Here is a 25,170-nt window from a genome sequence, read left to right as displayed (position 1 = left end):
GCTCTTCCCAACAGGTCCTGGCCAGAGGGTCGAGGGCCCTGCTTCTCATGACAGGCACACACATGCTGAGTGGCCAGGCTCTCCCTCCCCATGATGCACTTAAGCACCCCCTGCTCTCACCCCAACTGTCCCCCTCTCAGGCTCCCAGAAAATCTCTCTCACCTCCCCTCCCGACCCCAATCCCCCTAAGATCTGCCCAGACTTGAGTCCCACACCTGACCTCAAACCTCCTGCTTCAGACCTCCTCCAGGCTGCCCTCCGCAAAGCCCACGCTTCTTAGCCCAGCACTCAAGGTCCTCCCTGGCATGGGCCTGTCCTCCCCGGTTATTTTCCTTCCTGCTGCCCTCAGTGCCGGCAGCCCTGAGCCCCTGACTTATCCTTCCCTGAAACCAAACTTCTCCCTCTTGTCTTTGCTTCAGCTGTTCCCACTGCTGGGAATGCCCCCACCCCCAATCCCCAGCCACCTGACAATTCCTTCCCGACCTGCACATTATTTATATAGACATGAATGCTAAGTACAAATGAGCTCTCCATCTGGAACTGTTTATGTACCTGGCAGAAAAGGAACTAACCTTTATCAAGGACTGATTGCGTGCAGAGCCTTTTACATATATCATCTCTTTAAGCCCCATGGCAACCCTAGGCAGTACATTTCACTAGTCCTATTTTCCAGATGAGATGACTGAGGCTCAGAGACAGAAAGTGTCTTATCCAAGGCCATAGAGAGGTGGGGTTGGGGTCAAAACCCCAAACTGCATGATCCCAGAACCCATGCTTGTTTGGGGCCCTGGTGGAAACACTTCCTTAAGGGTCTCGGGTGGCTGGCCTTCTGTGTGCATGGAAATGCTTGCTATTAAGGGAGGTTCTGCAAACACCAGGGACCACTGTGATATACCTAAGGCCGTCCTATGGAAGAGCGGATGCAGGAAGAGAAGCAGGGACACCAGAGGAGTCAAAGGTCTCTGCTCTAGATGGAGGAGAACCTTCTCCCAGGGAGTGCTCTCTCATCAGGGAAGAGGTTGTCCTGGAGGGAGGGAGCTCCCTTCCCTGCGGGTTTGTGAGCGGAGGCTGGGTGAGGCCATTCACTCACTCACTTGGCAACTTTGGCACAGCCCCTGTTGGTTGGTCTTGCGGGAGCACCAGGGATGCCCCGTGGGCCAGACAGAGCCGGTCCCTGACCACAGGATGTTCCCAGAGCAATGGAGACATTCACAGGGGGCTCCAGGGGCCAGAACTTCAGAGACACGCCCAGGTGAATGGTCCGACTCTAGATTCCCAAATGACCTGAGACAAAAGCACATTTTTAGCTTTTTCACGAGCGAAGCCCGGTCACTTCAGGTGTCACTCGCCAGGTGACAAACCATGTCAAAATGTAGTGGCTGACAGGAAGAGCTGACTGATTCTCCTGATCCTGCGGGCTGCCCGGCCCGGCCCGGCGCTCCCAGTGGGCTCGCCCGGACAGCTGCATTTGGCTGGTGGGTCAGCCGGACCTGGGTTCTGCCAGGCTGGCTGGTCCAGGCTGGCCTCTCTCCGTGTGGCCCCAGGGCCTCCCTCTTAGTTTGTAGCTCTGGCCAGACTTCTGACGTGCAGTTGGGCTGGGCTCCGGGGGGTGCGCGCACAAGCTGCAAGGCCCCTGGCATCTGGGCCTCAGAACACGCACAGCTTCACTTCTGTCACACGCGTGGGTCCCAGCGAGCCACGAGGTCAGCCCGGAGGCAGAGGTGGGGAAATAAACTTCACCTCTGTATGGAGTCACATTTCGAAGGGGGCTGTGTGTCCCGGGATAAGAGGAATTGGTGCCGGGGCGCCTGGGTGGCTCAGTCGTTAAGCGTCTGCCTTCGGCTCAGGTCACGATCCCAGAGTCCTGGGATCGAGTCCTGGGATCGAGTCCCACATCGGGCTCCCTGCTCGGTGGGAAGCCTGCTTCTCCCTCTCCCACTCCCCCTGCTTGTGTTCCCTCTCTGCTCGTCTCTCTCTCTGTCAAATAAATAAATAAAATCTTTAAAAAAAAAAAAAAAGAGGAATTGGTGCCTGGTGCCGTTCAAAACTACCTCACTGGCCTTCCCAGAAAGAGTTCAGACCAGTGACAATAATAATACTCTGCCCAGACCCCTGTTCACCTGCCTTCCCAGGAATACCTTCTAGAAAGCACCCTCGAGCTGGAAATAGCACCCTTCGGTCTCATAGTGTGCACCGTGTCCATGGTTCATCCTTTGCCACAGGTTAAGAGTCAAGGAGATCCAAGACCCAGGTTCTGAAGCTGGAAAAGCCCACAGAGGTTAACCCCCTCTATATATATAACCCCCTAGTATAACCCCCTCACAGATGGGGTGCCCGGGGCTCAGAAAGGGCAAAACAATTATCTGCTATCACCCAGCAAACTACTGACAGTGTTAAGGCCTACTTCCAGGTCACCTGTCTCCCCATCCAGCGCTCCCGGAAATAGCCGATTCGCCCCAGCAGCTCCACCAAGGCCTTGGCCCCAAGGGAGGGAAGCTGAGGTGGGTGGAGGGGCCAGTAGAGGCCGGCATGATGAACAGAACTAGAACTGTAGCTTCGCCCACCCCATGTCCTTTCAGCCTGGGTGCCCCCCGCCCCAGCAGGCTGTGTGCAGGGGTGGGGGACGGAAAGGTGTGTGGTCCTGACCAATGGCAGTCAGGCAGGGGCTGAGAAGCCTGTGGACAGGAAGCCCCCAGCACGTCTGGGCGATCAGAGAACCAGAATCACCGGGGGTAACTGCGGAGAAGGAAAATATACTAACATCTAGAGCAAGCAGCAGCCCAGAGCATGGCCGCCCAGCCTAGATCAGAGCCTCCTCCCCCTGAAGGGGAGCTTGCAACCCAGGCGGCCCAGCTCCCTTGAGGAGCCCCTGGACAGAAGGAAGAAGGAGGGAAAGGGAAGGGGTGAGTTCAGCTGGTCCTAAAGATGAAAAAAGCTTTTTCTCACAAGTGTCTCTGAGAATCCCAGAATGTCTGAGGTGGTAAACTACTCCCCTTATACAAATGGGGAGCCTGGGGTACAGGGAGGGGCAGACTCTTGCCCCGGGCCTCCCTTGACTCTGAATCCAGGGCTTTGCCTCCACTTCATGCCTCCCCTCACCTCCCAGGGCAGGGTTTTCAGCCCTAGCTAATGCCTGGGTCTTGATTCACAAGAGAGAGCTGAGTATGGGGGGTGGGGGGGGTGGGCAGGAGGGCTCAGGGTTGTGCTTCAGGAATTCTGGGACTTTCTCCTGGATTCCCTCAACTCCATCCAGACAGTGGGAAGTCAGGATCTTCGCATTCGATTCAATAGGCGCCATCAGCTATAGTGCGCACTGAGCCAGAAAGATCCACGTTCAGATATCAGCTCCAACACTTGCCAGCCCCACCCTTTTGAGCCTCAGCTTCCATATCTATGAAATGGGGATACTAATCCCATCTTGGAGGATATAGATTTGATGGGATTGCATTATTCCCACTTTATGGATGAGGAAACTAACACTCGGGGAGTTTAAGCAACTTGCTCAAGATCACACTGTTAAAAAATAAAATAGGGCAAAATCACTATTGGAGCCCAAGTGTGTGTGACTCCAAAATGCTTTCTGTTTCTACTCTAGCTGGGAGCCAGAAGGAGATTTCTGGCTGAAGGACCGCTTATGCAAATGTTTGCAGGCAACTCATTTAGCTTCTCTCTAAGCAGAAAGACCCAGAGGAGGGTGCATCCTAACTGGACAGAGGCCACCTGGAATGGCTCTGACTGTGGTGGCCAGAGTGCCTTGGGGTGGGAGAGCTAAGGGCAGTCTGAATGCCTCTTAGGTGGAGCAGCCTTGTCTCTCCCCGCCCCCTTTCTAGACACCCCACCCAAAGCCCCATTACCTTCCTGCAGCTTTTATAACCCCTAGCCTCCCACAGCTTTTACTGACCCTAATGCTCTGGGAGAGGAGATGGGGGTGTCCCAGCCTGTGTTCACAAGGACATTCCTATGACTCTCTGCAGGAGTATATGTGCATTTGGTGTGGCACTCTTGGAAGCTGCGTGTGCATCCTCACTGTGTGCAAGGAAGCACATGTGTGTGCACGAACTGGATGGGGGCAGTCATGTGTTCGGCCTCATCTTGAAGATGTATATGGCCATTTCCCCTGTATCTGCTACTGAGTGTGTGTGGGCATATGGTGTGTGCGAGTATCTCCCGAGTGTGTTGTGACCATTTGTGGGGTGATATGTCCCAGCCCTGTGTGTCACGTGCAGAGGGTGTTTGTATGGCCAAAAGCCTGCGGTGGGCTCTGTGGGCCCAGATGTGTGTGTAGGTGGCAGTACCTGCAGCCAGGGTGGGGCAGCCTATGGGGGCCACTTGGTGGACGGCTGCAGAGAATGGACAAAAGTGTACCAGGTGTTTTAGGGACCTGAGGCAAGCCCCTTGTCACTAAGTCTATATCTCTCTTCTACTAATGAACTAGATTATCCTTGAGATTATGCTTGGGACTGAGGCCCCTGGCATTGGGGCAAACAGAAGCCATGGAAACCTCAGCACCTGACTCAGCAAGTTAGAAATGGGAGAGGGGGGTGTACCGTCAGCCAGAAAGGCCAAGGGGTGTGTGCGGAGAGGGATGGGCACTCACCTAACCAGTCCCAGGGGAGTTGCCTCAGAAACACAGCCCTAGCCCCAGGCGGGTTCCGTGCTGGATGGGAAGCACCTCTGTAGTCCTAACTAGTTTCTAAAACCCAGTTATCCGCTGGTACCCCTCCCCCCCCCCCCGGGGACAGGAGGCAAGATGTCCAGAAAACTCCCCACAGTCACCCCAGAGGCTGGACCGCCTGCCTTCTTGGGCTTCAGGTTTACAGCGCGCTTCACAGGGCAGCGCGCTCTCGCTCCTTTTCTCCGCAGAAAGCTTGGGATGGCGGATCCCTTCTCCAGAACTGGAACCAGAGGACTAGAGAGGTGACCCTTCGAAGGACGTCCTGGGACGCCAACGCAGTCCTCGGGACCCCCGACGCCTCAAGTAACCGAGCTGCAAGACGAGCACCTCGTGATACCCGCCGGGCTCCAGGCTGAGACCCAAGCGGGACTTCCCTGTGAGCCTGGCTTCCTCCTCTGTCCAAGAAGACTGGCTGAGGTTCCTTGCTCGGCTGGCTGCGAGCTTTAGAGACCTGCCCTACCTGGGCCGCACGCACCGCAGGTCCGCAGTAGGCTGGCAGCAGGCACGCTTATTAAACACCGGCTACAGTTAAGAAGTCCTCCCCTTTGTAACTCAACAGGGTGCGAAGTCGTCTGTGCCGCCGGCGCCGCGGGTCCGTGGCGTCCGCGGGGACCCCGCCCCCGCCCCCCGCGCGCGGCCCGAGCCACCCGGTGGGGTTTCGGCGCGCTGACGTGGGCGGATCAAAGCGACTGCCCGCGCCTTATAAAGCAGAGTGCGCAGCCCGCGCCGGAGACCGTGCGGCGCGAGGAAGAGAGCTCGGGCGAGCGGGCGAGCGCAGGCCCCGACAGCCCGGCGCAGCCCCCCGCAGCCTGAGTCCGCGCTACAGGCGGTCCTCGCGGAACCGGAGCCGGCCGCCGTGCGCCGGGATCCCGGGCGTCCTTCTGCGGCCGCTGCGCGAAGAGGGCGCCCTCGCCGCCTGCCCAGCCCGGAGAGCGCTCGGGGCCGCTGGGGGCCGCGCTAGCCGCTCCACCGCCGGCCGGGGCAGCGGGGCGCTCAGGGCGCGCCCGACGAGCGCCCCAGGAGGTGAGCAGTGGCCGCGGGCAGCGCGCCGGTGCTCAGGGGGGACCTGCTAGGGCGGGGGCGTCCGAGTCCGAGGGGGACGGCGCGACCCCGGAGGGCGCCGACTCGCGGGTAAGCACATCAAGTCCTCCTCCACACCTCCTCTGTGCGGTTCTCCGAGGAATCCCCTGGAGGAGCGCAGCCGCGGGGGCCTGGGGGGCGCAGGCTTTCCCCGCCCGTATGCTGTAGGTGGGTTGTGCCGATTGTGCGGGCCGCTGCCAGCCTTCCCGGCCCCGTTCCCCCGATTCGACCCTCTTCCTCCCACTCGGCCCGCGAATGAGGTCATGCCCGAGCCATCCCGGGGGTGGGGGACTTGGATCGTGCGGCTGGGCAAGAGGGTGTGTGTGGCGGGGCGGGAGAGGGTGGCCAAAGGCAGAGACCTACGGCAGCTCGTACCAATTGGGGGTGGGGTGGAGATGGGGGCGGACGCCTCGCTTTGAGACCGACTCCCCGAGGCGGCGGGGAAGGGGGAGAACTGGGACTTTGTTTACAGACCTGAGCTCCAGGCTGGGGGGTGGGGAGGAGGAGAGTCCGGTCCCGGGACCGGAGGCACATCTGGAGCTGCCGCGAACATCTGGCTGAGCTCTCGCACGAGCCCACACCCCCCACCTCCTGGTGCTGAGGCATCTCCGTGACCCTGAGGGTCCTTAGGCTCTCAGGGTCCGGCTCCAGAGGGGTGGCAGGAGGTGCCCCGCGTTCTCCCACCCCACCCTTCCCATTTCCAAAATAACCCGTCTCGCGGGTGACCCGGCGCATAGTTCGCAGCCTAGCAGACAGATTTCGCAAGCCTCCCGGCTGGGGTCAAAGCCGGGTTGTGGGCCCGGCCTAGTTTCGCGTCGCAGGTAACCTTGAAGCGGTCGCTTGGCGTCACCGGCTCGCAGGGTCCGCTCTGCCAGCTGCGCAGCCCGAGGCTTCAGGCCCGGCCCGAGCCGACCTTGCGCGCGGCGTGGACACTCGGCCCCGAGCGCGGTGCCCGCTCCCGGCCCAGTGCGAGCCCATCCCGGTAGGGGAAGCTCGGCGTGGCTCCGCCGGCTTGTCTCAGAGGGGCGGCCGCCCTAGCGGCGGCGTTTCCAAGGACTTCCAGAGCCCAAGCCTTACAACCACCTGTTGGAGCGGGTTGCTGCTACTGAGCTTACGGAGAACAGCCCGGGAGGCCACTTCTCTCGCCAGCTGCCAGCGGAGCTTGGGCCCTAACCCCAGCGGGGGGAGGAAGGGACAGCTTGTCTCTCCCAAAGACGCTGCGCTTTGACGCGGGACCACTACGCGCCTGGTCCCACGGGAGCTTCCGCGCTGGGGCCTGAAGCAAGGGGTCGAGCAGTTCGGGGCGGACCGCGGCAAGTGGATGTCTTATAGAACGACCAGCGTGGAGAGGGCACTTAGCCTCATCCCATTCCCAGACGAGGACACCGGCGCCCAGGAAGAGGAGGGGACTTGCCCAAAGTCCCACGGCGCCGGAGGCAGCTGCGGATGCCACCTCGAACCCCGGCGTAGCGCCCCCTGGCGGGCCGGGGGCTCCGGGAGGCGAGTGCGCCCTGACTGACCCACAGGGTGCAGGCTGAGGGTGACCCAGCAGCCCGCGCCGCTGTCCTGGACTCTTCTTACACAGGACAGGAATAATCCGCCAGGACTCAGGGGGCCAGGCTCTCTCGGCGACGTGCAGGGGTGGTGGAGTGAGAAGCTCGGGACACCGGGCCTCTCAGAAAAAGCCTGGAGTAGCTGTAGGCCTGGGTCCCCGTTTGCTGTGACCAGGGCGGCCCCTCCTGTCTCTGGGCGAGTTGGGCTGGACACGGATTCCCCGCTGTGAGTCCGCACTCTCCTCTGTCCGCGTGCAGTCCCTTCCTCCTCCCCACTCAGGAATGCAGGGCGCCTGGCGGGAGGTGTGGGGGGGAGAGCCCACATTTCGGGACAGGGTGGGGGCGAAAAGAGACGGTGGCTGGAGTTTTGATCCTCTCCCCTCCCCCCCATATCCAGCCGATACACTTCTCGTCCTCAGGAGTGTGGCAAACTTTCAGGGCCATAAAGACAAAGGTTTTGGATGCAGGCTGGGTGGAAGGAGGGGGGGTGCTCAGTTACACTGAGAACCCCTCTGAGACCCCTAGCCTTGGACTCGGCACGTTTGTAGTGAGCGCCTCCGTGTTAGGCGCCTAGCGAGAGACTGGGAAGGAGGAAAAAGAAACGTAATTCAGGATTTTCTCCCTGCCTTCTGGGTTATGCCGCAAGCCTTCAGAAAACAGTGCGGTTTCAAATCTGTGTGTGTGCTTAAGGCCCACACGTACACGCACACACTACACAGGTATTCGTAACAGTGGAAACTCAGGCAGAGAGGGGAGCTCAAAGACCCGCAGGCTCCTGGGAGACTTGAAAGACTTCGGGAGATGTGGGGTCAAGTCCAGTCCCTTGTTTCATGGAAGGGGAAACAGCGTGGGGGTGGTGGAGGGCTCGCCCAAACTCACAAGGCCAGATGAGAACGCCCCCTTCACGCTCAAGCGCCCCCTGTAAGGCGGGCGCCTCCTTTTCAAACTCCCCGAGCCCTTTAGAAAGGAATCTCTTTCTTTGTCTCTGCTCCTCCCCAGGGGAGAGGGAGAGGGGCTGGAGAGCTGTTTGTCTCCGGGAGAACGCCAGGTGTTGGTAAATTTGGGAGAAGCTGGGAAGGGAGTTAATGAGGTGAGAATGAAGAGAGGGAAGACCAAAAAAAAAAAAAAAAAAAGATGAAGAAGAAAAAGAAAAAAGCCGGAGAAGCGGTCCTGCGACCTGCGGGCGGGCGGGGTAACGGTTGCTCCGCGGCCCCAGGACGCCCCCTGGCGGCCAGAGGCGGCTTCGCGCCGGTCCCGTGAGTACTGCTTAGCCTTGGCCAGGCTGTCCCGCCTGGGCACCAGCAGACACTCCAAAGGCCGGGGCGGGGCGGGGGGGGGGGGGCGCTAGGCGGGGACTTGAAGACTCGGGACCACTGTACAAAGACCTTTGTCATTTCATTTCTCATCCTCCCCTTCACTGATGCCCAGAGCAAGCCCCTATTTCCTAGTCTTCTGACCATCAGCGAACTCACAGGACACCTGGGAGTAGAACACGGGGCATGGACCTGCCTCTCACTGGATAAACGACGCCCTTCCACATCCCCGGGCCTCAGATTTCTCATCTGTGAGATGGGGGCAGTGATGGTACCTATCTCACAGGGTTGCTGGGAGGAGCAAATGCGATCATGAACTTCCTTTATAAAAGGCGAATTGTGTCTGAATCCCAGATCGAATCACAGTTGTGTCCCTAGTTTACAGAGGAGGTAAACTGAGGCCCAGCGGGGAAGGATAATTGCCAAGGCCCTCCCTACTCACTAGTATTTAATATTTTGCAGCTAACGCAGATCCTGGGCCCGCCATCTGCTCGCGCGCGCGTGCCCGGCGTCGGCCCTGATCCCCTTCCTCCTTTCCTTTCCGTCCCTCCCGAGGTCAGTTTGTGCCCGGCTGCTCCCTCTGCCTCGGTCTCTGACCGGCCGTCTCCCTCTCTCTCGGTCTCTGGTCCAGTCGCCCCTTTCCCTGCCCGCCGGCAGCCTGGATCCCAGCCTGGGGCCGCGCTCGGGCGACACCTAATTTGAGCCAGACGCCTGCGGCGTCCCGGGGCTGTGCGGGGCGGGAGGCGACGCCCGCCGCGCGCTCGGCCTCCCGGGCCGGACCCCTCCTTTGTAATTTGAATAAAACGCCCCCCCCCCCGGCGGCCCCCGCCCTGCGCGCCGCCTTAACCCGCCGCCTCCGCTCTCCCCGACTGCAGGCGGTGTGCGCGCAGGACGAGCGGCGGTGGCCGCGCGCGGCGGGACTTCGGTGCAGCTCCTCCAGGGTGCGACCCCCGAGCGCGCGTGCCGCGCGACCATGAGGGCGCGGCCGCGGGTCTGCGAGGCGCTCCTCTTCGCCCTGGCGCTCCAGACCGGCGTGTGCTACGGCATCAAATGGCTGTAAGTGGGGACCTCGCGTCTACGCAGTCGGCCTGTGGGACAGGCGGTTGGGGGCAGCGGCTAATGTGAAGGGGGCACCCTGGGGATCAGGTGAGCGTGCCCAGACCCGGGAGCAGAAGTTGGCTTGGGGGTCCTGGGCAAGTCACTCTTCTTAAGCCTCCTTTTCCTACTCTGTAAAATATTGTCCTTACCTCCCCGAGGGTTGTGAGGCAGGATCGAGACAGGGCGTGAGGAGCGACAGAATTGCCCGGGGCCGTGCGGCTGAGCGTCGCGCAAGACCTCCACAGGGGCGGATGAAAAAAGACAGTGTGGTCAAGGGGCCCAATCAGGAGGGTCTGTGCCCCTGCGCGCCGGCCTGCTCAATATCACGTTTCCTCGTCAGTCCCCTGACCCCTCCACCTGGGTGACCTTGGGCAAGTGTCACTCAACCTCGGGGAGCCTCAGTGTCCTCTGTCAAAGGAGGGAAGGAGTCTCTAGCTCACTCAGATCGGATGAGAAGTGGCTCAGGTGCTTGTGCACATGGGAAGGGTATTCCTTTAGCTAGAAATTATTAATGGACCGGTAGGTGGGAGACAGAGGCTCTCTTCCCTCCTGCAGAAGGGAGTGCGGCTCTGTGCAGGGCTGTGGGCCGTGCAGGGGGGCGGAGAGAGGAGTAACACCCAGCCCCTTCCTGGAGAAGCGGCCCTCCCGGGGCCGGAGGAGAGAAGCCCAGGCTGTAAATAACTCCCAGGAGCTCTAGCAGTGACCAGGGTGGTGGTGTGGGGTCCCCGGGGGGGGGGGGGGGAGGGAGAGACTACGTGGTGAGGGGCACATACCTGGGCCCCCCGGGTGATCTGTGAACCCTGGTGGCCCTAGGTAGGGCCTGAGGAGTCTCTGGGACTTCGGCGGGTGGGGCCAGTGGGGAGGAGGGGACGTCCAGGACCGGACAGGTCTAGAGTTGGGTGTGGAGAGGGAGCCACGAAGATAAGACAGGCAGGGACAGATTATGGGAGCTGGGGAGGGGCTATGAGGAAGGTTCTTGGATTAGCTGCAAGACAGGGCGATTGTGGCTGGGCAGCCGGCAAACAGTCCTGAGTTCACTGGCCCTGCCCCTCCTGGGGCTGAGTTATCGATTAATTGGTGATTCAGAAGGGGGACCCCATCTTGTTTCTAGCATTTCTTGTTTGCAAGAAGCCTGGGCTCAGTGGCTCTTCTCAGCTGCTTCTGATTAGTTTTGTGAGACGTCAGCCACCTTCTACTGCGGGTGCCTGGCACTGTGCCAGCTGGTGGGACCCTCTGATCAGAGCGTCCAAGCCCTCCTTACCCACCACACCATTTCACAGATAAGGCAACTGAGGTCCCGAGCCGGGAATGATTTGCCAAAGAGCACTAGGAGTGTCAGAGGCCAAGAACGAGGCTTGCTCCTAGAGCACTGGGGGGGATGCTGCTACCATTCCCACGCCACAGCAGGAATGCCGAGGCTCTGACAAGTGTGTGGCTTGCACGGGCCCCCATGTGGCATGTGGCCGGGAGGGCCTGGAATAGATGGCTAGCTAAGCCCAACACCCATGCCATCCCCACTGCACAGTTTGGGCTGCTGCAAAAATGGATACAACTCAGTGTCTGCCTTACGGGAGCTCCTCTCCTTGGGGGAGATGGACGTATAAAAATGCAAAGTGGACTTTGGGCTGTGTCCTAGGAGAGGGAGTGTGGGAGCCCAGAGGAGGAGCGGTTAGTCCCATCTAAGGGAGGTGACTTTGGGCTGGGCTTCAAAGGGTAGGTAGGTTTTCGATGGCCAAGGATGGAATGCAAAGCAGGCGTCTCGGCAGGAGGAACAGCAGGGAGGAAAGCAGAGAGGCAGGACAGTGCCCAGTGGGGAAACAGAGAAACCAGGAGTTATAGGAGCCCACTCGTAAATCCTCAGACTCTGTTCCAAGAGCTTTAGTCACTTAAGTTTGATAATACTCTCATGAGGTAGGTGATATTCTTACCACTAGCATTTTACAAATGAGGAAACTAAAGAACAGAGAGGTTCAGTTACTGGTCCAAGGTCACACAGCTAGTGAATGGTGGCTGTGGGATCAGAAACCAGGCAGATGGGCTCCATTCGGCCGAACCCCTTGATAGTGGTTAAACTCTTGCTGGAGCTGAACATACAGGGGGAGACAGGAGTGGAGTTTAAGCATAACAACTGTGTGTGTGTGTGTGTGTCTGTGGCCTTGTTACATGCCAAGCACTGTTCTGAGAGAGAGAGAGAGTGTGCACAAATGGAGGGGGGAGGAGAAGAGGGAGAAGCAGACTCCCCACTGAGCAGGAAGCCCGATGCGGGGCTCGATCCCAGGACCCTGAGATCATGACCTGAGCCGAAGGCAGACGGTTAACTGACTGAGCCACCCAGGTGCCCCTGTTCTGAGCACTTTATGTATATTGTTTCATTTGACTCTCCCGACCAGCATGGGAGGTGGGTTCTGCTGTCACCCCCGTTGAACAGAGCAGGAGATGGAGGCGCGAGGGGCCCCTAACTCACAGGGTGTCACGGTTAGTAGGCAGCAGAGGCAGAATGTGGAGTTAGGGGGTCTGGCTCCGTGGCTTCTTGTTCGCAGGGGGCCATGGGACAGTTGGAAATAGGGAAGTGTACAGTGGGGCCGGGAGGCTGGGGGCTCACCCAGGAGACTCAGCTGTCCCAGGGTTGTCTCCGGGGGTCCTGCTGCCCTGGGCTTCGGAAAGGGAGCTGAAGGTGAAAGGGGCATCTGACACAGAAATTGAAACCAGATGTGGCTCGGTGGCCCAGAATGCCCACCTGTTGGGAACCTGGGCCTCAGCCTGAGCTTTGCCAGTCCATTAGCCACGAGCCATGCCCCAGGCAAATTAATAGCTTCTGCCTCTCTGAGTCTGTTTCCTCATCTCTAAAATGGGACTGAAAGAGCTCTAGCCTGGGATCTGGGATGCCTGAGTTCTGGCTTGGCTCTGCCTGATTGGCTGTGTACACGTCTGGGCAGGCCTTGCCCTTCTCCTGGCTTCGGTGTCCCCGCTTGCACAATGAGATGGGGACACTGAGGCCCAGCAAGGGCCAGTGACTTGCCCAAGGTCGCATGTTGGTTGAGTGACTGAGCTGGAGCTGAAACCCAGGTGTCCGGCCCCGAGCCACTCCCAGGAGAACCCTCGACTCCCAGATGAGAGAGACCTTGGCCACCACAGTGGTATCCTTGGCAAAGGCCTTGCTTGTGAACTCTGTTCCCTTCTGTCCTTTCTTCTACCCTCTCCCCCATGTCCCCATCCCCTGATAAACCAAAATGTTTTCAATTAGGGGTCTGCTGCAGCGAGGTAAGCCAGAGGAGATGTCCAGACAGGTAACTCCCCCGCCTCCTGCCCTAATCCTTGATTACCTCCCCGAGGGGGACTTAGTTAGAAACGGTCATTACCTCTAATTACCAGATGACCGCATTGCTCTTCGAAGGGGTGGAATCCACTGCCCCCTGCTTCCAGATCTCCCGGCCTGTGTGCTGCAGCTGGCCGCTCCATCTGCCCCACTCTCTCCAGCAGTTCCTCGCCCCCCAAGGCTCTCCAGGATGCTTCCTATCTGTCCTCTGCCCTCCTTGGCGGTCCGAGCTTCATCTTGGGGGGTCCTCACTGGGGTTTCCCTCCTAGCACCTCTTCTCACCCCCAGCTGGGGAAGTGGAGGCTGGGTGACTTCAGAGTGGGACAGATGGCTACCTAGAGTGGCCCAGGTCCCCAGGCCAGGAGCACAGAGCGCCCTGAACTTTGGGGCCAAAGCACGTGGCACTCAGGAATTGGTAGTGCTGAGCTCCCCCGGAAAAGCCTGGGCCTTTCTTATCCACTGCTGGGCTGGAGCAGGAACCCAGGGCAAGGACTAGGAAGGCATCCTCACTGCCTGAGTGCCCACTGCGTGCTCCCTGGGGCTGTGCCAGGGATTTTCTCGAATATCTCCTATCACCCTTCCCACTGTGAAACAGAAAACTGGCGCGGAGGGGAAGGAAGAAAGTTGGGCCAGGATGAAGGGCAGAGCGGGCTCGGGACAGGCTGAGTGTGGGCAGCCCCCAGCCCCGCAGAGAGGGGGCCCAGGAAGGAGAGGCCAGGGTCTACGGGAGGATGGCGCTGGTTGAAGGTGGGGCATCCGGGCCCCGGAGTGCCCCTGTACAAAGGGCAGGGGGTAGTCATCTCCCAGGCTGACCCCTCTGTGAGCATGGGATGGGCCGTGAAGCGAGAGGCTCTGCCAGCGGGGGAGTGCCGTGCCTCCGTGGGGTAGTGTGTCCGCGTGTGTGGGTAGTGTTCGCTGGGTGCAGGTGGCGGGCTGTACCGACCAGGAAACAGGCTGCAGGGATGGCATCTGCCTCTCTGTGGCCACACCTCACCCGGTCTAGGCTGTAGGAATCCAGACCAGAGATTCCCTGAGGGGTTCCGGCCTACACGGGCCTCTGGGGCTCAGAGGGCCAGGGAGGAGCGGTTGGCTCAGTGTAGGTCAAGAAACCATGCCTAAGGTCTGCATCCAAATACACCAGACATTTCCCTGCTCGTAGTTTGGAGGGTAGGGACGGGCCAGAGGTAGCAGTGAGGAGAGGGGGCCCTAGATAGCCACGATTGATCTGAGGCTGGGTCGTACCAGCCGGACTGCAGACATCAGGCCAGGCCCACTTGTCCTGGGTCTGCTTTCTCTACTTTGGAGTCGTAGGATGGGTGGGGCACATGGCGGAGAGTGAGAGGCAGGGGGAAACTGACTAATTAGGACTTAATGTAGCTCCTAGTATCCCTCTCAGCCCCTCCAAGACCTCTAGGAGTTCCCGTTTGTAGGTGATGCTCTGAGAGGTGCAGCAATTTGCCCAAGATGAACAGTACATAGAGGGCAGAGCTGGAGCTAGAATCCAGGTCTTTGACTCTCTGGTCCAGGATTCACCCGGCAATAAGCAGAGGCAGTCAATCCCATGTGTGAATGTTCCAGATGTTTTATATGCATTATCTTATTAAAGTCTTGCCCTCACCTTTTGAAGTGGAAATTATCATTTTCCTATAACAGATGAGGACCATGAGGCCCAGAGAAGTTGGGTAACTTACCCTAAGCCTGGGCTCTTCCCTGGGCCAGCCCACGAGCTGGAACATCTGGGTCATTGCCTTATAACTGTGGATGGGTCTGTGTAGCCATTAGACTCGGGGCTCCTTGAGGAAAGGATCTGTGTCGTGTTCATTACCAATGAGTTCAGGAAGAGTTGGTGCTTAGTAAATATTTCTTCCACAAGTAGATCAAGTTCATTTATTCATTTAGGTACAGGAGCAAGGGGAAAGGTATTCCTGGGCAAAGGCATGGTGGTAGGGCAGTCCCCCATCAGAGGAGCCAGGAGTCTGGTATGGCCAGATGTTACAGCACACCAGGGACAAGGACGAGATGCTACAGAGGTCTGGGGGACCTTGACTAAGTGGGCGCAGGTAGGAAAAGACCACCAGGGCAGTGACTGTAGTAGTTTCCCTCCCTGAGCACTGACCAGCTGTGTCAGCCCTGGGCAGAGCACATGAGGCCCACCGAGTTACTCCCCCAGGTAGTGCTGAGAGGTTGCTGGCCTAGGAGAGGCCAAGTGACTTGCTCAAGGTCACAAGGGAGAACAACAGACCCAGGAGTCTACCCCAGCCTGTGCTGTTCTTTAGCACGTTGCTATGTCCCTTGGGATCTCAGGTGGGGGGTTCTGGGATCTTGGCCTCACTAGGTCTCAGCCCTGACCCTGGATGAGGACTGTGGTGCTCGTAGCAAGCGGGGGGGGGGGGGGGGGGGGGGGGGCGGCAGCACTGTGGCTGCAGTTTGGCCCATCCCCCCCTTCCCCGTCATGCTTCCTCTAGAGTTTCTGCTGGCCTGCTGAGGGCCAGCTGGGTCTGGGGCAGGGGATGAGTCTGTGCAGAACCCTTTAAGGCTCTTGGGGTCCCTGTAGCCTGCACTTAGAGTAGGTGCTGCCTGATGCAGCCTGCTCCTTGGAGAAGGCTCTGGGAGAAACGTGCATCCAGGATGTACCCCTGGTCCTGGAGCCTTGCAACCCCAGTACCTAGAGCCAGGATCTGGGAAGCTCCTCGGTGTTATAACGTTACCAGGGTTCATAGAGACCCTCAGGCCAACATTTCCCAAAGCATGGATGAGGTCAGCGTTTCTCAAACAAAGGGCTTTTTGCTTAGCCACCTCCTGAGTTAAACAGAACCAAGCCTGTTGCTTTGCTGTGTGGGACTTCTCAGGCAGGGCCTTTAAAATGTGAATGTGCTTCAATTACTCTCCAAAGGGGGACAGAGTATATCAGGTTCCCCAGATGTGCTTATGCATGGATCCCGTTTTTCAGAGTATCTCACTGGAACCGATTCTGGGAAATAGAGTTTACAGGTACAGACACTGAAGCCCAGAAGAGGACAGTGATTTATCTAAGGGCACACAGCAAGTTCATGGCCAAGTCTAATTTATCACAAAATTGAGTGGCTCCTTAATCCTTTAATAAATTCTTTGCATGTGTGTGGGATTTTACAGCCCAATAAATGACTTTAGTAATTACACGAAGGGATGTATGGTGAGCTCCTAACTCAGACTGTGCATCTAGTAAGTGCTCAGGTAATGGCATGGATTCTGAGGTGACTGGAACCTAGCACGGAGCGCGGCGTCCGGCACACACAAGGGCTCGGCGTTGGCTGCTGAGTAAGGGGTCCTAATTCACAGCCGTGTGAGAACTAAACAAGGAAGCGGGTGTGAGTGCTTTGTGAGCTGTGAAACTGTTTATTGTTAGGCTGACGATAGTGAAGCAAGCGTAGGTGGGGTGGAGGTCATGATCCTACGTTCTGAATGAGGGCCTGGCCCGGAGAGGGACAGTGATGTGCCCAAGGTCACAGGGAGCTGGAGGGTCTTAGTTCAGTGCATCTTAGCTTCCCAGCTCCTTCCAGCAAAGGCCCCCAAGCCCACTGAGGGAAGGCTGGGACCAGAGGGGCAGGTGCGCCGTGGCCCCTCACGCCGTCTTTCCTCCCACTGGTTGTCGCCCTCCGGTGGTGTGCAGGGCGCTGTCCAAGACCCCGGCGGCCCTGGCGCTGAACCAGACGCAGCACTGCAAGCAGCTGGAGGGGCTGGTGTCTGCGCAGGTGCAGCTCTGCCGCAGCAACCTGGAGCTCATGCGCACCGTCGTGCACGCCGCCCGCGAGGTCACCAAGGCCTGCCGCAGGGCCTTTGCGGACATGCGCTGGAACTGCTCCTCCATCGAGCTTGCCCCCAACTACCTGCTTGACCTGGAGAGAGGTAGGGAGCCGCCGGGGGCTGCCAGGGCCTGCGGAGTGCGCGCGGGTGGGGACGGACGAATTCAGGCGGACGTGTATGTGTGTTTGGACGGGCGGGTGAGTTCATGGCTGGCTGGCTGGATGTTGATGGCTGTGCGATGGGTGGGTGAGTGACTAGGTGGGGGATGGATGGGCGCACAGAGAAGAATACAGGTGTGGATGGATGGGTGGCTGAAGTAGTCACAGACGTGGGTATCCAGGCCTGAACTGATGAGTGAGTGAGCACATAGTGAGTGAATATACCAGTGTAGGGGGAGCACAGATGCATGTGTACCCTGCTGCACGAAGCAAGGGTGGATGCGGCCCAGGAGGCTCTTGGGAGGGGAGGCGGTAACACGAGGGCGGGAGAGCACCCTCCTCGGGCAGACAGGCGGGCACAGGTCATTCTAGACCGACGTGACGGCAGACGCTGTGAGATGCACAGCGGGAGGTAGCGGCCCCGCTGTCCGGAGCAGGTGCCTTCCGGGGTGGCTTTGGGGGTTTCTGATGGGCAGAAGGGCCCCAGCGGGTCTAATGTCTCCCCTGCACGGTAACAGCTAAGGTTTGTGGAGCACTTGACAAAGCTTCCTTCCTTCCCAAATTATTTGAACTCTAGAGGAAGCCTGTGAGGTAGGTATTATCATTCCCATTCTACAGTTAAGCAAACTGAGGCTTGAGAAGGGGAGGGGACGTGTGTGGAGCTAAGGCAAGGACACCCTACAGGAGAGGCACGTTGGGCTCCGGATTGGTTTCCCAAGGCTGCTGTGACAAAGTCCCACAAACAGGGGCTTCAAACAACAAAACTGGATTGCCCATAGTTCTGGAGGCTAGAAGTCTGAAATCAAGGAGCCGGCAGGGCTGTGCTCCCTCCGATGGCCCCGGGGAGGATCCTTCCTTGCCTCTTCTTAACTTTCGGTGGCAGCCAGCAGCCTTGCTGTTCCTTTGCTTGTCGATGCATCGCTTCAATCCCTCCTTCTGTCCCGTGGGGCCCCCCCGCCACGTGTCTGTATCCACGATTCCCCCTTCCTGTAAGGACACCAGTCATTGGATTCGGGCCCACTGTGATCCAGGATGACCTCATCTTAGTTCCATCACACCTGTCAAGACCTTGTTTGTAAATAAGGTCATGTTCACAGGTACCAGGGGTCAGAACTTGACCCTATCTTTTTGGGGGACAAATTTCAACCTACAGCTGGCTTTTTGCACACTCATCTGCCCCTCGGGGACAAGTTCTTTGAAGAGTAGCCCCTAACACGGAGCGCGGGGAAGCAGGGGCAGGTCCAGAATCGTGAGTGTGTGGGAGCAAGGTGCCTCTGGGTATGTGGGGTGTGCGGGCCTCTGGATGTGGGGCTGAGTTTTCGAGCGAGTGTCCAAGTCAGCTAATGTATGTGTGGGAGAATGGGCAAGTGACAGATTAATGTCCCTAGGGCTGTCCTCCCCCTGGTTGCAGCCCCTGTCCCCTGCCGGCCCCACCGAGGCAGGCAGGGACTCAGGAGGACGCCCTCAGGCCTGGGTGGGGTCCTGTCCCCGGGTCACCCGCGCCAGCTGACCCAGCACCTCCCCACAGGGACCCGGGAGTCAGCCTTCGTGTATGCGCTGTCGGCGGCCGCCATCAGCCACGCCATCGCCCGGGCCTGCACCTCCGGCGACCTGCCCGGCTGCTCCTGCGGCCCTGTCCCAGGTGAGCCACCCGGGCCCGGGAACCGCTGGGGAGGATGTGCGGACAACCTCAGCTACGGGCTCCTCATGGGGGCCAAGTTTTCCGATGCTCCTATGAAGGTGAAAAAAACAGGATCCCAAGCCAATAAACTGATGCGTCTACACAACAGTGAAGTGGGGAGACAGGTAACCACCCACCCCACCCACCCCAGATGGTTGTGCTTGTGCCAATCGGCCAGGAAAGGGCCACCAGTGTGCCTCGATGGAGTGGGGGGCGGGCGGCGGGCCCTGATCCACCCACACCCATGTGCTCCCGGCCCCCCCCCCCCGGCTCTCCCCTTTCCAGCTGCTTGGGGCTTGCCAGGCTCCTCCTCCTCCTCTAGGGGGTCCACCAGGATTTCAACTGAAAATGTTGGGTGGAGCAGAAGGAACACTGAGCTAAGAGTCAGGAGCTCTGAGTTCCCGCCTTGGCTCCGGCACTAAACTGGCTGGGTGATGTTGGGCAAGTCACTTCCTCTCTGGCCTCAGTGTTTCCATCTATAAAATGGACTGGCTGGGTACGCTCTAGTCCCCATTGGCCGTGTTCCTCAGGCTCCTCCCGTGGGGCCTTCGGCCGGGGCTGGGTGTGGGAGGAGGCGTGGGGAGGGCTGTGGGGCAAGAGCCTTAGCCTCCGGGGTCGTCTCCTTGGACCTAACGGGGATTCCCACCCAGCTCCAGACTCAGATGGCCCCCAACGTCTGTTACTCCCAGTTTCTCATTAATTCCTCACCTCATTCCACAGAAGGTTGGGGTGAATGCATAAGTGAATGAATGGACCTTTTTATTTTTAGAAAATTAAAAAAAAAAAACAACGCTTTATACCACTCTGAGCACTGTGAGCGCTGTGGTGGTGCCTGATGAGTTGTCTGTCCTGTGGTCCACAAACCCCCCTGTGAGGAGGGGCTGCTACCCCCTTACAGACGGGGAGCGGGGGGCCTGAGGGGTGGAGCATCAGGCACAGATGGTTCCTCATGCTTTCCTGCAGGCCCAGCAGGCCCATTGTACAGAGGCAGCAAGGGGGGCAGAGAGAGCTTAGGTGGCTTGGCCAAGGATGCAGGCTGCGATGGAGCCCAGGTCTGTGGGACTCCAAGTCCAGAGGTTTCCACACCCTCACCTTCCTCTCTCACTGGTCTCCCTCATGGAAGGATTCTAGGATGTCCAGGCCGTGTTTGGACAGTTGGGGAAACTGAGGCCAAGAGACACTAGGGGCCTGCAGCAGTAGTTACCTGTCCTTGATGATTCAAAAGTACCTTGATGCCCTTGGGAGGTTGAATGTGCCCTGCAGGTGGGTTCACCTCATTCCTGTGCTCTTCACAGGCTTTGCTGAGCCAATTCCAGATTCTAGACCCAGTGGACTCCCTCGTTCCCCACTTCCTGGCACCGGTGAAGGAGAGGAGCCCTGGGACCTTACCAGCCCCTGCACTAACTCACCGAATGACTTTGGGCAAGTCTCTGCCCTCCCTGTGCCTCAGTTTCCCCATCTTTCTAATGCAGGGGTAGGCCCAGGGGACCCATAAACCTTGCAGGTCCGCACAGGAGGGCTGGCCTGGGCAGAGGGATCCGAGTCTTGTGTGCCGAGAAGCAAGGGTTAAAACGCAAAACTTTACTGCCTGCAGAAGACATCTATCTAACTCATGCCCCTCAGGTACACCTGGGGAAACTGAGGCCCAAGGAAGATGATGGGACAGAGTCATTTCGGAAGCCGGGACTAGAGTCTCCCCAAGCTCCAGAGCCCAAGCCTCCCGGCTCCACCACAGTCATTGGACTGATTTTTCAAACCAGTGTTGATTTGACTTTTAGAGTTCACAAAACCCTTTCCTCCGCAACCATTCTGCAAGGTAGCAGTTACATGCCTGCCCTGCACAGAGTAGGACAGAGCTGCTGACCGGTGGCCGGGGCGCGGGGAGGCTGCTGGGGGTCACCAGGCAGTGGAGGGGAAGGGCCAGCCAGGCCAGGGAATACGCCCCCATGCAGTTACCTCCTGCCTCTTTGCCCCCCTCCGCCCCCCTCCTCATTCCTCCCCTTCCTTCCTTCTCTTTTTTCGCTCTCTTCCAACAAGCATTCAGTGAGCCCCAGTTTTGTGCAAGAGAAAAGCGTGGAACAATTAAAAGCCATGGCTTTTGGAATTGCCTTCAGACCTGAGTTCAGATCCCGGCTTCAGGATCTTCTAGCTGTGCAACCTTGAGCTTGCGACTTGGCCTCCCGGAGCCTTTGTTTCCTCTTTTGAAAATGGGGAAAGTAATGATACCTCCCGTGAAGGACTGTTATGATGATTAAGCCATATTATGTATTCGGGCACTTGACATCTGTTACCCCTGCAAATGCCACTCCCTTCCTGTCCCTGCCAGCCACCCCCAGGCTGGGGAAGGAGCTGAGAACCTGCAACAGTCCCCAGCTTTAGAGCCAAAAGCTCCCTCACCTGAGGCCCAGAGTAGGCAATGACTCCCTGATAGCACCCAGCATGTGTGGGGGTGGGGTAGGGTCCCCGGGCAGGCCAGGGAGAGGGCTCTGGCCGCCCAGCCCGACGCCCTCCCCTGTCTGCAGGCTCTGCGCGCCTCTCTGGAAATGAAGTGTAAATGCCACGGGGTATCTGGGTCCTGCTCCATCCGCACCTGCTGGAAGGGGCTGCAGGAGCTTCGGGATGTGGCTGCTGACCTCAAGACCCGCTACCTGTCAGCCACCAAGGTAGTGCACCGACCCATGGGCACCCGCAAGCACCTGGTGCCCAAGGACCTGGATATCAGGCCTGTGAAGGACTCGGAGCTTGTCTATCTGCAGAGCTCACCCGACTTCTGCATGAAGAACGAGAAGGTGGGCTCCCATGGGACGCAAGACAGGTAAGGGCCTGCTGCCACCCTGGCAGGAAGGGGTCGGCTCTGCTGACAGGCCCCACACCAGCGCAAGGCCAGGCACAGGGTCTCACCTCAGCTGCCATTTGGGGGATGGAGTCCCTGCCCGGTTGAGGGAGGTGGCCCCAGGAGTGCCGAGCAGAGGTGCCAGGGTCCAGGGGGCCCCCAGCAGAGCTCTTGGGAGGGGCCGCTGTGTACCTTGCTCAGGCAGGGGCCGCTGGGGAGTGGAGGCTGGTGAGAGCCCCCTCCTTCCCCCTGGTGAGAAGATGGGGAAAGACAGGACCACACTGGGAGGCTGGCAGGGACAGAAGCTGCCCTGCAGAAGACAGGTCCTCATAAGTGTTTGTCAAGTGAGTGAGTGAAGGGTCAATGTTGTCTAAGCCGCTGGTTGGACAAATAAGGACCTGAGGCACAAGGGCTCAGTAGCCAGCCCACAGCCGCGCAGGCAGTCTGCACGGAGCTGGAGACGGAGCCTGGGCGCCTGCTTTTCAGAGGGCCACCAGGAGCGGGAGGCCTGGCTTGAGGACAGACAGAGTCCCATGTCCCCTGACAGGCACGTGCCCACCTCCCAGGCCCCAGCTCTCTCTCCCCTTGGTCCCCAGTTTCAGAGCCGGGGCTGGGGCCCCATCACTACCACCAAAGCCGGCTGAGGACAGGAGAAAGAAAGGGAACCGGGGTGACTGCAGACCTACTGTGTGCCGGGCAGGGCTGGTGAGGATTCAGGGCAGCAGTATTTCCCAGAGATGGCTTTGGGGGAAGTTAGTCCCGAGATGCTATAATAGAGACAGTCCTGCAATCAGATGTGAGTGGGAAATTCTCTTTGGCGATTTGCAAAGCACAAGAACATTTTAAAGGCTCAGAGGAATCCCACAGTAAAGGATCTGCCTAAGCCAACGTTTCCCAGAGGTGTTTGGCTGTGGAACTCTTTTATTAAGGAGCCCCTAATAGCATTCCACAAAACTAGTGTTCTGCGGGGTTAAAAGAATATTGAACCAGAGCGAGGGTGTCTGAGAACGTGTCTGGCACATAGTTGGTGCCCGGCCAGCATTTGCTTCCTCCGCAGCCCCCGTTCCTGTCTCCCAAGAGAGGGGGGCTGGTTTGGGGGGGGGGCTCCGTCTTCATAGGCCAGGGCAGCAGGCTCTGCGAGGAGGCCCTGGCTCCCATCTGGAGGCCAGATTGAGGGGGGTCGGGTGGAGTGAAGATGGAACCAGGTCAGGCCCGGGAGACAGGAAGGAGCGAGAGTCTGGGTCTGAGGCAGCCAGAGTGGGTGTGATGAGGATGGGGGGGGGGGGGGGAGGAGGATTTTAAAACCCAGAGAGGCTAGGGAAAGCCCAGAGCACACAGAGGGCCTCCCCGGATCCATGGGGGGATGTGTGTGCGTGCGTGTGTGAGGGAAGGCTCGTTCCCACCCCCGCGCCACAGTTTCCTAGCTGTGGGACCTTGAGCGAATGCGTTCGCGTCTCTGAGGCTCAGCCTCATCTTCTGCGCAATGCAGAGGGTACCACACCCCTCAGAGGGGTGGCCAGCCAGCGCCAGTTACGCTTACGGGGCAGCTCCTCTGTGCTATGTCAGTCCCATGGGAAGGGCTCATCAATGGTGCTCTCTCCTCCCCACCCCCCAGGCTGTCAGGCCTCTGCTTTCCCAGGGCCCCCCACTCCGCTTGCCCCCAAACCACTGACCAGGAGGCCCCATGCCGCAGCACCAGCTGCCTTCCTTGCTTTCTCTGAATGCCTCCTTCCCACTTGCCACCAGGTTGCCTGCCACGCTCAGCTCTCAGCCATTCCTCTGAAGATGGGCTTTTGCAGACATCTGTGTGGGTCAGCTTTTCCTGCAGTAACAAACAGCTCCAAGATCTCAGTAGCTTACAACCACAGACTCTTTCCCGTCTGTTTATTACATGACGCCCTGGCAGGCATAGGGAAGGGGGAGAGACAAGTTGTTGGATTGTGACAGAGGAAAGCCCAAGGGTGAGGGGAGTCTTGAGGTGCCCTGGCTCTGCCTGGACATCAAGGAAGGCTTCCTGGAGGAGGGGGAAACGTGAGCTTTACTAGGTGAGGAGATTTGGAAGTACAAGGGGTTGGAGGTAAATGAGCTTCGTTAACTGTAAGAAGCATGCGCACGGGTGGCACCTCTCTAGAGGCTGGCCCCCTAGCTGGGGACAGTGCCCTGCGGCCCTCCTCACATCCAGCTTGGTGAACTGAGGCCTCAGCAGCGGTCACCATTCCAAACCCCAGCCCTCTTGTCATGTTTCTTTCAGCGGCCTCTGCACTGATGAAACCTGCCCTGGGCCCCTGGATCTTTCTCCAAGTCCCACTCTCCCCAGCCCCCTGCAGATCTTGTCTGGTTCTGGGGTTGGAGGCCAGGTTTCAAACATTGCATGTCAGGGATCTAGAAATAAAAATGAAACTTTTCCCTCTTCCCCCCTTTCCTGGAGGAGTCATCCGGAGACCTCCAGGATACGGCTCAGGGGCATGAATGGGGTTGAGTGACTAGGTGGCTTGCCTTGATTCACACGGCCAGTAAGTGGCAGTGCTGGGGCTTGAACCCAGGTCTGTCTGCCTCTGGGGCATGTGTTCTTCCGCTGTTCCTTCCCGCCTGGAACTGTTGGCAGCCCCGACCTGCAGGCCACCGTCACCTCCTGATTCTCCTTCCGTGCACCGCGCCCCCCTTCCCACCCCATGGCCTCCTCCCAGCCCTGGTCTCAGCCTCTCTTTCTCCGGCCTCCCTACTTCCAGCCCTACCCCTTCCATCTGTTCTCGCCTCTTAGATTAGGTCCGGTCCTTTGCCATGTCTTCTCCCCAGGAGTGTGATTCGGAAAGATATGCAGCCCCTGGAAGCCTCTGGGTTGTCTGTCGTTAGGGTAGGGAGAGCGTGTGCTAGGCTTGGTTTCAGGACCCCTGAGCTTCAGCCCTGCTTGCCCACAGACTCCTGTGAGAACTTGAGCAGGCCTCTGCCCTTTGCCGAGCCCATTACCATCTGTACAATGGGCATGATAATCCCACTGACCCAAGGACTCTACGTGCCTCCTAGAAGATAAAATACTGGCGGGAAGCGCCTGGCACATAGGGGCAACTGGTTGACAGAGGCTCTCTCTCAACGAACAGAGTGCCCCATACTCACTTTGCCTCCAGTGCCGTTTTGTCTATTCCAGAATTATCCTGGGATTCTCAATGTAAAAACTTTACATTTTTTACATTTGTTACATTTTACATTTGTCTTTACATTTGTTACAATATAATTCAAGAACGGATATGAAGACAGGATCATTAGAGTGGTTTGAGGCTCCTTCCAGTATTTAGAAGTAGAAGGAAAAAAAAAAAAGACACCTCCAAGGAAACAAGACACTCCCGTCATTTTGATACATGCCTATTAGAAATCTAGGGGAGGGGCGCCTGGGTGGCTCAGTCGTTAAGCGTCTGCCTTCGGCTCAGGTCGTGATCCCAGGACCCTGGGATCGAGCCCCACATCGGGCTCCCTGCTCTGCGGGGAAGCCTGCTTCTCCCTCTCCTACTCTCCCTGCTTGTGTTCCCGCTCTCTCTCGCTATGTCTCTGTCAAATTAAAAAAAAAAAAAATCTTAAAAAAAAAAAGAAATCTAGGGGAAAGTGAGAAGTACTCTCAGGAAAAGGGATTATTTACAATTCCCCCAAGAGCAAGACACCTTACAAGAGGAGCTGCGGGGGGGGGG

At 58.5% G+C, this 25,170-nt stretch overlaps 1 protein-coding gene across 3 annotated transcripts in view; it reads left to right on the top strand.

Annotated features, from left to right (window-relative positions):
* The first annotated feature begins 5,417 nt into the window (after positions 1–5,417).
* Positions 5,418–25,170, top strand: part of WNT11 (Wnt family member 11) — a 20,677-nt gene continuing 924 nt past the window's right edge. Inside the window, exons 1-5 of one of the 3 annotated variants that reach the window (XM_044919584.1) lie at positions 5,418–5,698; positions 9,497–9,677; positions 16,685–16,920; positions 18,505–18,782; positions 21,180–21,472. In XM_044919584.1, the coding sequence (XP_044775519.1) occupies positions 9,595–9,677; positions 16,685–16,920; positions 18,505–18,782; positions 21,180–21,472 (890 nt within the window). In that variant the 5' untranslated portion in view covers positions 5,418–5,698; positions 9,497–9,594. Of the gene's footprint in view, positions 5,699–9,496; positions 9,678–16,684; positions 16,921–18,504; positions 18,783–19,952; positions 20,080–21,179; positions 21,473–25,170 lie in introns of all 3 variants that reach the window. The other 2 variants (XM_044919586.1, XM_044919585.1) reach the window with 2 other exon arrangements.

The sequence above is a fragment of the Neomonachus schauinslandi genome, chromosome 11 (genome assembly GCF_002201575.2).
Source record: "Neomonachus schauinslandi chromosome 11, ASM220157v2, whole genome shotgun sequence".
NCBI lineage: Eukaryota > Metazoa > Chordata > Mammalia > Carnivora > Phocidae > Neomonachus > Neomonachus schauinslandi.
The sequence above is the reverse complement of the archived record's forward strand: the minus strand, read 5'-3'. Positions and strand labels throughout refer to the sequence as shown.